The following is a 13,219-nucleotide window of genomic DNA, read 5'->3' on the forward strand; positions in this document are numbered from 1 at the left end:
AGGCCAGGCTAAGGTGAGAAGCCCTCAGAGGAGCAGGCCCCGGGTGATGGGAAGGGCATTCTGGGAATATGAAGGTCTCCAGAACATGTGCTGAGCAGTCATGCAGGCCCAGACGGGGGTGGAAGGTAGGAAGGAGAGTGACTGAGAAGGTAGGCAGGGGCCACGTCGGGAATGCTCTAGGGGGTACAGGGAGCCAGCGGTGGGCTTGGAGCAGACGAATGAGGGCAGATTTGTGCATTAGGAGATCACCTTGGTGACCAGAGCTCCTTGAGGTCAGGACCCGGGTCTGGTTCATGGCTGAGTGCTCTTTGGGGCTTGGATGAAGGTGGAATGCTCAGTCGGTAGTGAATGGATGCCATAGGCAAGCCTCACTGTCCTTTGAGGCCAGCTCACTGGGCCCGCCTCTGAGCGGCTCCACATACATCACAGAGACCTTATTTGGAGTGATTTAGGTTCTTGTATACAGGATATAGCACATCTCACTGTCTTGGGCGCCTTTCCACAATGCATTCATGGCAAGTGCCCAATGAATATCTGTTAAAAACATGTTGCAGTAGAAATACAGGGCGAACAAGGACAAAATGAAAAGCTGACAAAGTCCTACAAGTAAGGTGATTGGTCACCAGAGTCCTACACGCCTTGGAGCACGCTATTAAATGGAGTGCATTTCCTTTTTTGAAAAGTGCTTCCTCTGCATGCCTTCATGTGGTCCTCCTCAAACTCCCTTCTCAGAGGAAAGTCATGCAAATTGTCTTTTAATAAAAACAGTTGAGGAGATTCACACCCAGTGGAGTGAAGTGGTTTGCCCTTGGTCCCAGCTAGAGGATGAAGGATTAAGGCACTTACCTGGGCCCCTGGATTACATTTTTGTTTCCCTCCCCTGAGATGCCCCTTTCCTCTCCATTCTAGCCCAGTTATCCTTCCCTCTCTTCAGCTTCTAGTACTTGGTGTCCTTACCCTGGGGTCATCCTTACTGAGGCGCTGCCTGTGGCATTTCATACCCTGTATGCTTATTTATGGCTGGTCTTTCACCCTAGCTGCATAGACCTTGTATGCCATCTACACTGAGAGTTCTTGGAGGGTCAAGGTGTGATTTGAGATTTGTCTGTATGCCCTGCGTGTGATCCACATACCCAGTTACTGTTCTTTGAAAGAATGAGCCACTTCGCTCCTGAGGGCAGGGATAGTGGCTGTTTTGTTCACCACTGTACCTAGGATAATGTCTGGCTCATAATAGATGGTGAGTGAACTTATATCCTGGGGGTTTGTATGGGAGGAGAAGGGTGTGGCTTGGGGCACACCCCTTGGGCAATACTGAGGGACTGTGCAGGTGTTGCATGGTCTCTTTCCTGGTCCCCTGCTGGTCGTGTTGCTCTGGTCATGGCTATCTGTAAGTTGGGCATCCTCCAGTCACACAGACTGTGGCCCCGTCCCTGAGCAGTTATGGAGGCATTTAGGGTTTTAATAAGGTAATAACACTTTCCAAAGTGTTTCCGTTCAGGTGAGGAATTCTGGAACCTTGTGTACGTGTGGAAGGGAGGATGGAAGGAGGAAAGCTGGAGAAGGAAGGTGCATCAGGAAGAAGGGGAACAGAACCCCAGTAGACCATGGGGCTAGTGCCCCATGTTGATTTAGTTTTTCTGTTACTGCTTATTCCTCACTTTAATTAGAATGATGTGTGTCCATCCTTTTCTGCACAGCTGTGCTTTCCCAAGGTCCATGTTTATCTGAGCCCAGGGATACAGTTTCAGCGGGTATGCCTGGCTTCAGGATAAGCAGCGTGAACATGCTGGTAGCATATGGATGTGCTGGGGTTGTGGCCTGAGACCCTGGGCTCCATCAGAAGTGTTCTGCACATTGTGTCTTAGTGTAACAATTGCCCATTAAATACCAGACTGCCAGCATATGGTTTTCCCCAACATCCCCCTTGTTGGGTGGAAACTTTAGCTGTGTGGTTAGAATATTTCCCCATCATTTAGCATTTAAGAATTAACATATTTGGGGAGAATTCTGCAATTAATGCTGAATGGCACATTTGCAGATTATCACAGAAACCCTTAAACCAGTGTCGGGAGATCTTTAGCTGCTCTTTCCCATGATGGATAAGTGGTGAGTCAGGAAACGGTGCGGCCAACAGGAGGATTCCGGGGCTCCCTCTGTGGATGCTGTAATTAAAATGGGAGGTCTGGCAGAGTTGTTATCCCTGCTATTAAGAGTACAGATGGCTAAAAGCCACATCCCTAAGAGTTAGAGTTAGACCTTTCAAAGTCTTTTTCTTCTATGAACCACCTTCTATGCTCTAAGCACAGGTATGGAGGTAGTGAAGCATTTTCTTATTAAAAGTAACAGCTTATTCCCACACTCGTTCCTGGTCTTGGAATGAAAAACCTGTTTCCTTAGGCTTGAGGAATTGCCTATCTGTTATGGCTTAATAGGGCTTTTGGACGAGAGTGTCTGGTAGGCAAATTTTATAACCAATCAGTGCTCAAAGTGGATCCAGCTGGAAGGGTTCCAGCTGGCAGCTCATGGTCACTCTCTCCCAATTTTACTGTTAATGAATTATTATTTAACCCCCAAACGCAGAGCAGCCTGCTGCTATTGTTTTAGGGGAAGTGAGTACTCCTGATCCCTGTGGCCTGGCAGTTAAGAATCTCCTGGGCTAGAGGGAGCTGGGTGGGGGGATGGAGGGGGACACGGAGAGCGTGGACATTGCTTGGTGACTGGCGTGACCCTGGGTCTCTGCGATCATGTGTGCGTTTTGACTCCGTGGGGAATTTGTGATGGAAAAGCAAATTGGCTTCACTCCTTCTCATGTTCTCCTGTTTTCCCACAGGGAGTGGGGCCGGCCAGCAGAAACAGCGGGCTGCATAACATCACCTTCAGATATGACAGTAAGTGAACGGCTTGACCGCCGAAGAATGGAGCCCTTTCAGTGATCTAAAGCTTCCACAGTCGTGCTTAATCAGGGACACTGCAGGTCCTGGAGTTGAGGGATTTTCTGAACCTGCTCAGGTTTGTCAACAGAGCTAAAGCACCTCAGTCTCAATTAAGCAACCCAAGTATTTCGGAGCTTGAACGGGTCAGTTGTCCTCTAAAGTGTTGAGAGAAGCTGTGTGTGGAGATCTCCCCTGATTTCCTCAGGACATAGCCATATCCTTAAGAAAAACACAGATGCCTGTAGGGCCCAGCAGGGGAACAGTGAGCGAAGGTACCAGGTGCAGGAGTGGTAGGGACTGTGGCAAACTGGGTCGCCTGCGTCTGGTCTTAGAGGAGCACTGGCTCCTCCATTCCAGGTCGGTGTGGTCTTGAGGGATGTCCCCTGAGCACAGCCACATGTGATTTCCAAGAAGAGTGGGAAATTTGCATTTTGTTTTTTAGTATGGATATTTAACATTTAAAAAAAATATCAGCATTTATTTAAAAATTTTCACAAACACAGAGTGGGCCGAGTGAATCGGTCTCAGATTGGCACAGGGGTCTCCAACTGGCCATCTTTGACTTAGGCCTGGGTTCTCACCTTGTTCCCCACCTATCAGCTGTGAACTATGGCAGGTGACTCCACTTCGGCAAGCCTCAGTTTTCTCATCATGTGAAATAAAGATTAACTTCTTCCTCAGCGTCATTTTGACACTTAAATGAGGTAATGTTTATAACTGCTCATCTCAGGAGCTAGCCTTCCGTGTGCACTCAGTAATTGATATCTATTAATATTAGAAGTCATTCCAACTGGAATTAGAATCCAAGCACTTTTCTGGCCCTTTCTCTCAAGGAAGTGTGACTTTATCTGGCTGAATTGTTTTCTAAGGACAGGTGGGTGTGCTTTTTCTGATTAAGCATGTAGAACCCCCCCTTAGCATCTGCTTCTGTGCCCTAGGAGGTAATTATATAGAATTATGAGCATTTTAGCCTTATGAGCCATAAATTGTAAGTAAAAATGTTGACAAGAAGGAGCTTGATTCATATTTAGTGACTTGACATTTGATTCATCTCTTGGAGAGTTATGAGTAAGGGCTGTAGGTCACATTGAGGCCTCTGGAATAATCACTGCTAAAGCAGGGTTTTTGAGGTCGTGTATGCAATCTAACAATTTTAAGATGCAAATATGGATGTCAAGTTCATGTCTGCAGTTGCTGACGTGGGTACTTTAAGTTAACTGATGAGAGCTTACATGGGAAACTCAGACATTTCACATTCATGATGTGTACATGTTCTGGGTAAATGCTATGATGCTAATGAAAGACTTGCAAGTCCATGAGACTTAATTCAGCTAAGTAAAGACATGTGTAAGGGATCTTTCTTTAGGTTAGAAAGTTAATTTCTAATATATGTTCTTGGTCCTGGTAGATCTTGTATTACATTCAAGAGTTCAAAATTTTCCGGTCAGCTGCAAACAAGTATTTGCATCTCTAATTTAATATGGGGTTTTGTGAAAGAGGATCCTTACCTATAAAACTTAAAAGTACCTTATTGTTTTCTTCATGGGACTAGATATTTGGCCCACGTGCCAATGCCTGCCTCTTGGTCATTATTTTCTTTCTAAGTCTGCAGCATTTAGTTAGAATTTAATTCACAACTCGACTCCTGAGACACCTGAAGCTAGGTTGCATTTTGGCCAAATGTCATTGGGGCATAATTTTTTTGTAACCGGAATCCAAAACGTTAGAGTTGCTAATAATTGGATCCAGGCTGTGCAAAAAACTTAGTCATTGTTTTCCATTGAAAAAGATAATTTCTTTCTCCCACAAGCAAGTTCCTGTTATTGCTCTGTTGACTGGTTACTGGTTTGTTTGAAATAGCTAAGAACCAATTACCAAGTTTTCAACAAAAGTATTAAACTACAAATATCTTACTTTTCTATTCCTTTCCCATTTAACGTTACAAAGAAAGAGAATGTCTTGCCTTTAAGTCAAAATCAGCTTTTACAGATCTCCTTGCCTCCTTTCACGTTGCATTTCTTGTTTCTTCGTCATGCTCTGAGTGGGTAATGCCTGAGTAGGTTGTAATACATTGTCTTAATTTGTAGACTTTATATTTGTATAATTGTATTTACAGAAACCCAGGGAGTGCTGATTTTGGCATTAGGAATGAACAAAGGGAAAAAAATCATGATTTACTCTTGTTCGTGCATCTTTTCCTAAAGCTGTTTGAGTCAAAGGTTTCTTTCATTATAGACCTCAATAAATGAAAATGTTTGTACTTTACTCGTATGGGGGGATCTTGTCTTTTTTTATACTGGGAAGCTGGTCTCAGCTAGGATTTTTGCAGGCTGAATAGTTCTGATTCAGAACTTATTTTTTAGTCATATGCTTTGTGCTGGGGATAGAATAGCAAGAGCCCTGTGTGAGCTATCCGAGGTGGCTTTCTGGGCTGGTCACTGGTGGCATTGCAAGCCACCCAGCCGATCACTCTAGCTGCAGTTTCCTTGTTTGTTCAATGTGGGTATTAAAACAGATGTTTCAACATTTTTTTCCTATTCTAAAGTTCTCTTCTGTACCCAGTGAACACATGTTGAACGCTTTGAGAGTGAATTGTCATCAGAAGTAGAATTTGGTTTTATTAATTATTAACACCTTTTCAAAAGAAGAAATACTGAAATGTAGAGGTGGCTGTTTTTGAAGAAGATGGAGTTTAGAGAAGGGAGTATGCCTTCTGTAGGAGTTAGGCAAAAAAGCAGGACACAAAGCAGAGTGAAGGGTGGAGGAGTTTCAGAGAGGAGGGGGGTGCATTTTAGTGCATGTGTGTTGTCCTCTAATAAGAAATTTAAAAAGAAGGAATAGTATGTGCATGTTAAAAGGCTTGCAAGCATATCCGTTAGATGTTAGCAGTTACTTCTGTGTGGTGGGAGGTTATGGATGACTTTTCCATTTTTTTAATATTCTGCTGTGATTTTCGAATATCTAGTGACTATTTTTAGTCATAAAAATGGGAAATGTGTGGTATAGTTTACGGGGAGCAGGGGGACAGGCGTGCAGCCGACTCACTAAGCTTCTTAGAAAATGCCTCTGAATGCTTCACCCCCAAAACACCCTGACTTTCAGAGGGGTAATGAGTAGTTTTGGAATCTGATGGAAGGACTTTTGCATCATATACTGAAGAAAGTTTTCAAGTTTAATTACTGAAAAGAAATCAAGATAAAGCAGCGTAAGAATTACGAGGTAGTGTCTGCGATTCTCCATGCACAAGTGGCTGGAACAGCCTGCAGCCATCCTGGGAGGTCCCCCCACTGGGTCTGGCTGGAACCTTCTGGCAGCTTTTTAGGATCCTTTTTAAACTTTGAAAGTGTACTTAGCAATACCAGGTGGCACAGCTGCTGCATTGGCAGGTGGCAGTGAGTCATGTCCTCAGACAAAATCAAAGAATCGGTGGTTTTCGTCGAGCAACGTGGGACTGTTTGGATTTGGGGGTGTTGTGGGTGTCTTTGATGAGGTGGTGTTTGGGAACAAAGGTTTTACCTTTGACACCGCTAGTTAACATTGAAGGTGCTTTGCTTATCACGAAATCAGTTAGTCCCTTTGGCAGGTCCTAATTGGATTCTTTAACAGTCTGGCTGTGAATCACTCCCCTACGAGTTCACATCCTCCTATGAGTTCCTTTTTCCCAGTCACCTTGCCCTCGAGGTTTCTTCTGAAAATGAACAAACCCCATATTACTTAGCCATTGTTTTGCTTCAGATCTCTCTTTAATGCTAAAAACTGATTAAACTGATGTAAATTATTATTGATTTAGGTAAAATGTCATAGTAGTAAAAAGTGAATGCCTGATACACACACAAACTCCAGACTTTACATAATCCTCCTACAACTGTCCCAGAATTTAACTCAAGGGGAGGGGGTGGTGTTATAAATAAACCCCACTGCAGCATCTTACAGTTTTCCAAACAGCCAACCTTTGATGTCATCTGTGGGCTTTGAGGCACACGTCTTTTTTTTCTTTCTTTTTTTTTTTTTTTTTAATAATTTCAGGCATATATATAGTTTAAATTAATTAATTAATTAATCTTTGGCTGCGTTGGATCTTCGTTGCTGCATGCGGGCTTTCTCTAGTTGCGGCGAACGGGGGCTGCTCTTTGTTGTGGCGCTCGGGCTTCTCATTGCGGTGGCTTCTCTTGTTGCGGAGCAAGGGCTCTAGGCACGCGGGCTTCAGTAGTTGTGGCACGTGGGCTCAGTAGTTGTGGCGCACGGGCTTAGGTGCTCCGCGTCATGTGGGATCTTCCTGGACCAGGGATCGAACCCGTGTCCCCTGCATTGGCAGGCGGATTCTTAACCACTGCGCCACGAGGGAAGTCCCTAGGCACACGTCTTTAGACAGAATAGATTTGGCTAACTCCGAACATGCTCTGCGTAATTTGAGAAGATGAACATGGAGAGAATAAATAAATGTTTAAATATAACTGTTCTCCTTCTCCCAACTCTCCAGACTGCACCACTTACTTGAATCCAGTGGGGAAGCACGTGATCGCCGATGCCCAGAACATCACCATCAGTCAGTATGCTTGCCACGATCAAGTGGCAGTCAGCATTCTTTGGTCCCCAGGAGCCCTCGGTAAGTGGTCAAAATGGAGTCCACCATGGTGGCTGGTGCCCAGGGCAGGGGTCCCAGGCGTGGTGGCCTCCGGGGCCAGGTGGGTCTTGACATGAGCACAGCTTAGGTGTGCCTCGGCACAGACACACTTGCTACTTGGTTGTATACACTTGCTGCACATGCATGCAGCTTCATGTTGTGCCCATGGCTTGTCTTTTGTTCCCTTGGCTGTTATTGAGAGAGATGCGGGTTTGTAAAATAACAGTGTGAGAGTGATAAATGGCACTGAGGCCTTGGCCTATGTGTCTCAGCAGGAGTTGGGGGGATGGGTGGCCTATCCAAGGATATAATGGCTTCAGTATCCAGCATCAGTGGTCTCTGTGGCCACATGGAGATGTGTGGGCCCAGCATTGGCACATTGTGTGTGTTTTCAGGAAAACCCCAGTTTTCATGAGAAACCATGAAATCAACAATTTTTAAATGTTGGCAACGAATTGAATTTTTATTTAAATTGTGTGGGCTGAAAAAAAGCAAACTAAAACAAACCAACAGAAAAGAGCAAACCCACATTACCTGGCCAGATCCAGGTTAGGGCTCAATCTGCTTGTCCTCTTTAATGAATTGATGATACACAGGAGAGGATGGGGTGGTTGAGTATGGAACCTGGGGAGGGCCCATTTGTTCAAATGGGCCTGGGTTTGAACCCAGAATCTACCTTTCAAAAGAAGCATTTAAATCTGGCTGAGCCCCAGCTTCCCCATCTGTAAAGTGTACATGACTGCCTCTTGGTTTGTTGTAAGACTTAGAGACAAAGAGTGGATATATGTGTAACTGATTCACTTTGCTCTACAGCAGAAACTAACACAACATTGTAAATCAACTATACTCCAATAAAAGTTAAAAAAAAAACCAAAAAGAAATATTGAGGGTGGGAATGTAAAATGGCACAACCACTTTGGAAAACGTTTTTGTATTTTCCTAAACAGTTAAACATGCATTACCACATGATCCAGCCATTTGACTACTATTTACCCAGGAGAAAGGAAAGCATATGTCCATACAAAGACTTGTACAAAAACGTTCATAGCAGCTTTGTTTTTAATTGTCCAAAACTGGAAACAACCTGAATGTCCGTCAGCACATGAACTGATACACAAACTGTGGTACATTCATACAGTGGAACACTACCCAGCAATGAAAAGGAATGGAATAGTGATATACCTAACAACATGGATGAATTTCAAAGTAGTTTTTCTGAGTGAAATCAGCAAGACAAAAAAAGTGCATGCTGAGTGATGACACATTCAATAAAATACAAACAAAGCTTTAGTGGCAAAAAGCAGGTTGGTGATTGCCTGGGAACAGGGGTGGGAGGGACTATAAAGAGGCATGAGGAAGACTTGGGAGGTGATAGATAAGTTCATTATCTTGATTGTGATGCCAGTTTCATAGGTGTACATATATGTCAAAGTGTATGAAATTGTTCTCTGTAATATGAAATTAATTGTATGCCAACTATGCCTCAATAAACCTGTTAAGAGTAAAAAAAGGGGCTTCCCTGGTGGCACAGTGGTTGAGAATCCGCCTGCCAATGCAGGGGACACGGGTTCGAGCCCTGGTCTGGGGAGATCCCACATGCCGCGGAGCAACTGGGTCCATGAGCCACAATTACTGAACCTGCGCGTTTGGAGCCTGTGCTCCGCAACAAGAGAGGCCGCGACAGTGAGAGGCCCGCGCAGCGCGATGAAGAGTGGCCCCCGCTTGCCGCAACTGGAGAAAGCCCTCGCACAGAAACGAAGACCCAACACAGCCATAAATAAATAAATAAAAATTAAAAAAAGAAAAAAAAGAGGAAAAAAAAAGAAAAAGAAAAAAAGAAAGAAAAAAAGAAAAAGAATTAGAGACACACACGGTACATTTCTAAAGAGAGCTCTTAAAAAACAGTGACTGTTTTTATCATCATCAGAACCTGGTCCTCAGGTCTGCTCCTTGGACATTGCCACCGAATCTGAGAATTAAAAAAAAAATCTGACCAAGGGAAAAGTAAAATAAATTCTGAATTTCTTAATCTGAATGAGATAAATCTCAGAGGAGCCAGATTCAGTACAGAGACAGGGAGGATGGATCAGACCCGTGGGCCTGACTCACTAATCCATGTAAATACTGCTGGATCTGAACCCAATGGGTTTTCCAAAAAGAACATTACCTTAACATTTAAAAAGAAAAATATCCTCTGTGGATAAGAGAGAAGTAGTCATTCCAACATAAGGCTAAACGGTTAAGGGGTTGGCCTGACACATTGCAGGCTCACTCTTTAGAATGAAAGTAAGAGATGTGAGGAAAACAGAGATGTGGAACAGTGAAGGCAGAAAGATGTGCTTTTTCTGCATGATGGTTTGTGGGTGGGAATGGCTGGACAGGTTCTATCAGTTTCTATGAGGTTCTAACAAGGAGACTCCTTGGGAGACAGAAAAGCATATGGGTTAAGAGCACTCTGGGTTTGATCCCATCTCTGCCATTTAATCCCTCTGTGACCCTGGGCAAGTCATTTAGTGTCTGTATACCTCGGTTTCCTCATCTATAAAGTGGGGACAGTAATACCTTCCTCCTGTGGTTGTGAGGATTTTATGAGTTAAATGATGAGGAGTAGGTAAGTTCCTTTATGGGAAACTGCCCTATAAAATTGCTAAACATTATATAACTACAAGATGTTAACAGTACTGTGATACAGGTGTTACTATGATACAAGATTTACAGACTCTACTTCCACTCCCATACTTGGTATAGTGGTTTTCTAGGCAGGTCTTTTAAAGATAAGAACTAGAATCATCCGCTCCCACCCCAGCTGATGAGTTTTTATGTAATTGTGAGATGTACAGTCTTATAATCATATTAATCACCTGGCTTTTGTTAAACAGTTTTGGGGACATTGCATGAATTAAATCTTAGCATAAGTAATAAGGATTTGTTCAGAAATCTTTGGGGGGAAGGGGGGATCTCAAAAGACAAGTTCCTGTGAGAGCTACTAAATAGTTGCTGGTCAGAAACCTTAGATCTTGTCAGCATGTGTGAATCTCGGACTGTGGGTCAGCCAGCTCTCAGCCCCGCAGGAAGCTTTGTACGTGAAATAATACAACGTGGCAGGGTCCGTACTTGCACACTCTGTCCTCTGACCCCCTAAATGGCGAAGCTCTAATTGTAGCTCCTTTGCCTTTCCCACCATAAAATATGTGCTGTTCATTAAATAATTACAGGACTGGAGAACCTATTCGAAAGAGAAAAAGATTTCCCTGGCCTTTGCCATTGATAATTTTCCCACCTGGTTAATTGCATCCTGTGTAATTATTCTTGCCCTGGGAGGGGAAGGGTTGAAAATGTCTCCTTGTCTAGTGTTCCAAAAGAATGCGAAATCGATATCTCACCAATTGAGGCCGGCTTCGGGGAGCTCCAGCTGCAGTTGGACCACTCCAGTCTCCATGGGATACGAAGCCCCAGTACCGGCTCTCGTGGCCATCAGAGCTTAATCCTTTTGAAAGCAGCTAGTTGGACGTGCAGCAGGGGAAGCTCAGGTGGCGGGAGGCTGGGCCGGTGCCTTTCAGCGGCGCTGTGGGCGTCTCGGGGCCTCTGAGGGCTGTATGAAGAGCACACACTGGGCAGCTCTTGGGTGTCGGCCTTTCAGGCATGATTAGAGCAAGAACCGCTTTGTAACTCACATAGGCATTCTGCTAGGCTATTTAATCTCAAGCCTAGGAACCCCTTGTGTGCAGACACACACTTTGTTGGGAATTTTCTCCGTTGCTCAGTGAAACATGCAAGCAAATATAGGACTAAAACGGAAAGTATTTGAAACATGGTTTGGGGGGAGTCCCTGGTCAGCATTGGGAATGGTCATCAGCTGAATACACCTTGTTTAATGATCTAGAAATTATATATTCCACTGCAGACTTTTATGATTAATTGTGACTTGAGTCTAAATATATGAACCCTAACGTCATAGAGGCAAGGGGCGTTTGTGCACTGGCTGGATGGATGAGAGATTAATTAATTAGTAATGGTGGGACAGAGAAAATCACCTGGCCTGTACCAGAGGAATGCAGGGTATTTATTTTTCCTTTCTGTAAACTCAGATATTCCGGCTAGAGTTAGAATTCCTTTAACTCTGTTGTGTAGGTGGAGAGGATGGTAATCTTGGAGGAAGGAAAGTGCATTCAGAAGTAATTAGGTCCACTTTTAATAAAAGCATTCTGCTTTGCTTAGGCATCGAATTCCTAAAAGGATTTCGGGTAATACTGGAGGAGCTGAAGTCAGAGGGAAGACAGTGCCAACAACTGATTCTAAAGGACCCGAAGCAGCTCAACAGTAGCTTCAAACGAGCTGTAAGTCACACGCGGGGAATGTGCTCCTGAAGACACACCATTGTTCTGGGGGCTGAATGGTCTATTGAAAGCCTGTGAAACTGGAGGAGAAGGGGCTGTGGGGTCCACCCCACCTGCCAAGGTCAGCGATCCTGCTTCGCACTCCCAGAAACCCTCCAGCACCTCTTGGTGGTAAAGAAACACACCTCTCAGGTTACACGCTGGAGCAGCAGTCCTGGAAGGTGGCTTTGTGCCCTCAGGAGTGGGTGTGGGCTCCTCCCCACCAACTTTGTGCCACAGCTTCATTGCCAAAGAACAGACAGCGGTGCCCATCTTCCTTTTCACTTAGGGGTCCAAACCTAAACTTGGTCCAGAAAGGAAACTTTCTGGACTTCCTCCTTCCCCCCACCGCCCAACACGTCCCCCAGCCCTAGAACTGCGTGTGCGTGACTGTCAGGGCAGGCCGGAGCTCTCGCGTGTAGGTGGAGGGGGTGGGTGATTTCTCCGTGACATCACGTGTATTTTTGTTCCCTTTTAGGGAGTGGAATCTCAACCTTTCCTGAATATGAAATTTGAAACAGATTACTTTGTAAAGATTGTCCCTTTTCCTTCCATTAAAAATGAAAGCAATTATCACCCTTTCTTCTTCAGAACCCGCAGTGAGTATGGTCTTTCCTGCCTGTTTCCCGTGGGGAGACATTTCTCCTGCTTTTAATGACTTTTTGACAGAGATGTGTTCAAGAGCACATGAAATACTAGTATGAAACTAGCATGGGGAAGAGAAAAAGCATCCAGAAAAGCAATTTTTAGAATTAAGATTTGGCCCAGGCAGTGTTCATCTAACCAGAGACACCCATTCCTGGCTTGTTCTGGAGTAGACATGGTGGTTGATTTTTTTGAAGGTGCTGTAAGACAGCCACGTATTAAAATACTTTGATTTAAAAAAAAAAACGGAATAAAAAATATAAGTTGATTTCAAGGTAAAGGGTAGAGCATGAAATGATTCTATCGTGTACCTGTCATCAGGAGGGTGGCCTCTGTGAGTGATTGCCTGTCATTTTCAGGATTAGATTAAGAAAATTAAGCAGTATCCCTGAGGTTACCTCGTTCTAGAAAGTTTATTTATTTAACATTTATGTTAAATAAATGCTTTCCAAATATTAATGCTCTGTTCTAAATATTTTCCAAATGCTAATGCAGTTTACCTCCATAACAACCCTACAAAGAATTTATTCTTACCATCCCCACTTATTAGATGTGGAATCACACATAGAGAGGTTAAAGGTCCTGTTGGGAGCTGGGATTTGAACCCCAAGGAGCCTGACTCTGGAGTACACACTCTC

The 13,219-nt window shown here is 44.2% G+C and overlaps 1 protein-coding gene across 1 annotated transcript in view; it reads left to right on the top strand.

Annotated features, from left to right (window-relative positions):
• Positions 1 to 13,219, top strand: part of IL17RD (interleukin 17 receptor D) — a 67,509-nt gene that overhangs the window by 37,829 nt on the left and 16,461 nt on the right. Inside the window, exons 2-5 of the mRNA XM_068558790.1 lie at positions 2,834 to 2,891; positions 7,417 to 7,542; positions 11,779 to 11,897; positions 12,415 to 12,535. Of these exons, the coding sequence (XP_068414891.1) occupies positions 2,834 to 2,891; positions 7,417 to 7,542; positions 11,779 to 11,897; positions 12,415 to 12,535 (424 nt within the window). The remainder of the gene's footprint in view (positions 1 to 2,833; positions 2,892 to 7,416; positions 7,543 to 11,778; positions 11,898 to 12,414; positions 12,536 to 13,219) is intronic.

This window comes from Eschrichtius robustus, chromosome 12 (genome assembly GCF_028021215.1).
Source record: "Eschrichtius robustus isolate mEscRob2 chromosome 12, mEscRob2.pri, whole genome shotgun sequence".
NCBI classification, from domain to species: Eukaryota; Metazoa; Chordata; class Mammalia; order Artiodactyla; family Eschrichtiidae; genus Eschrichtius; species Eschrichtius robustus.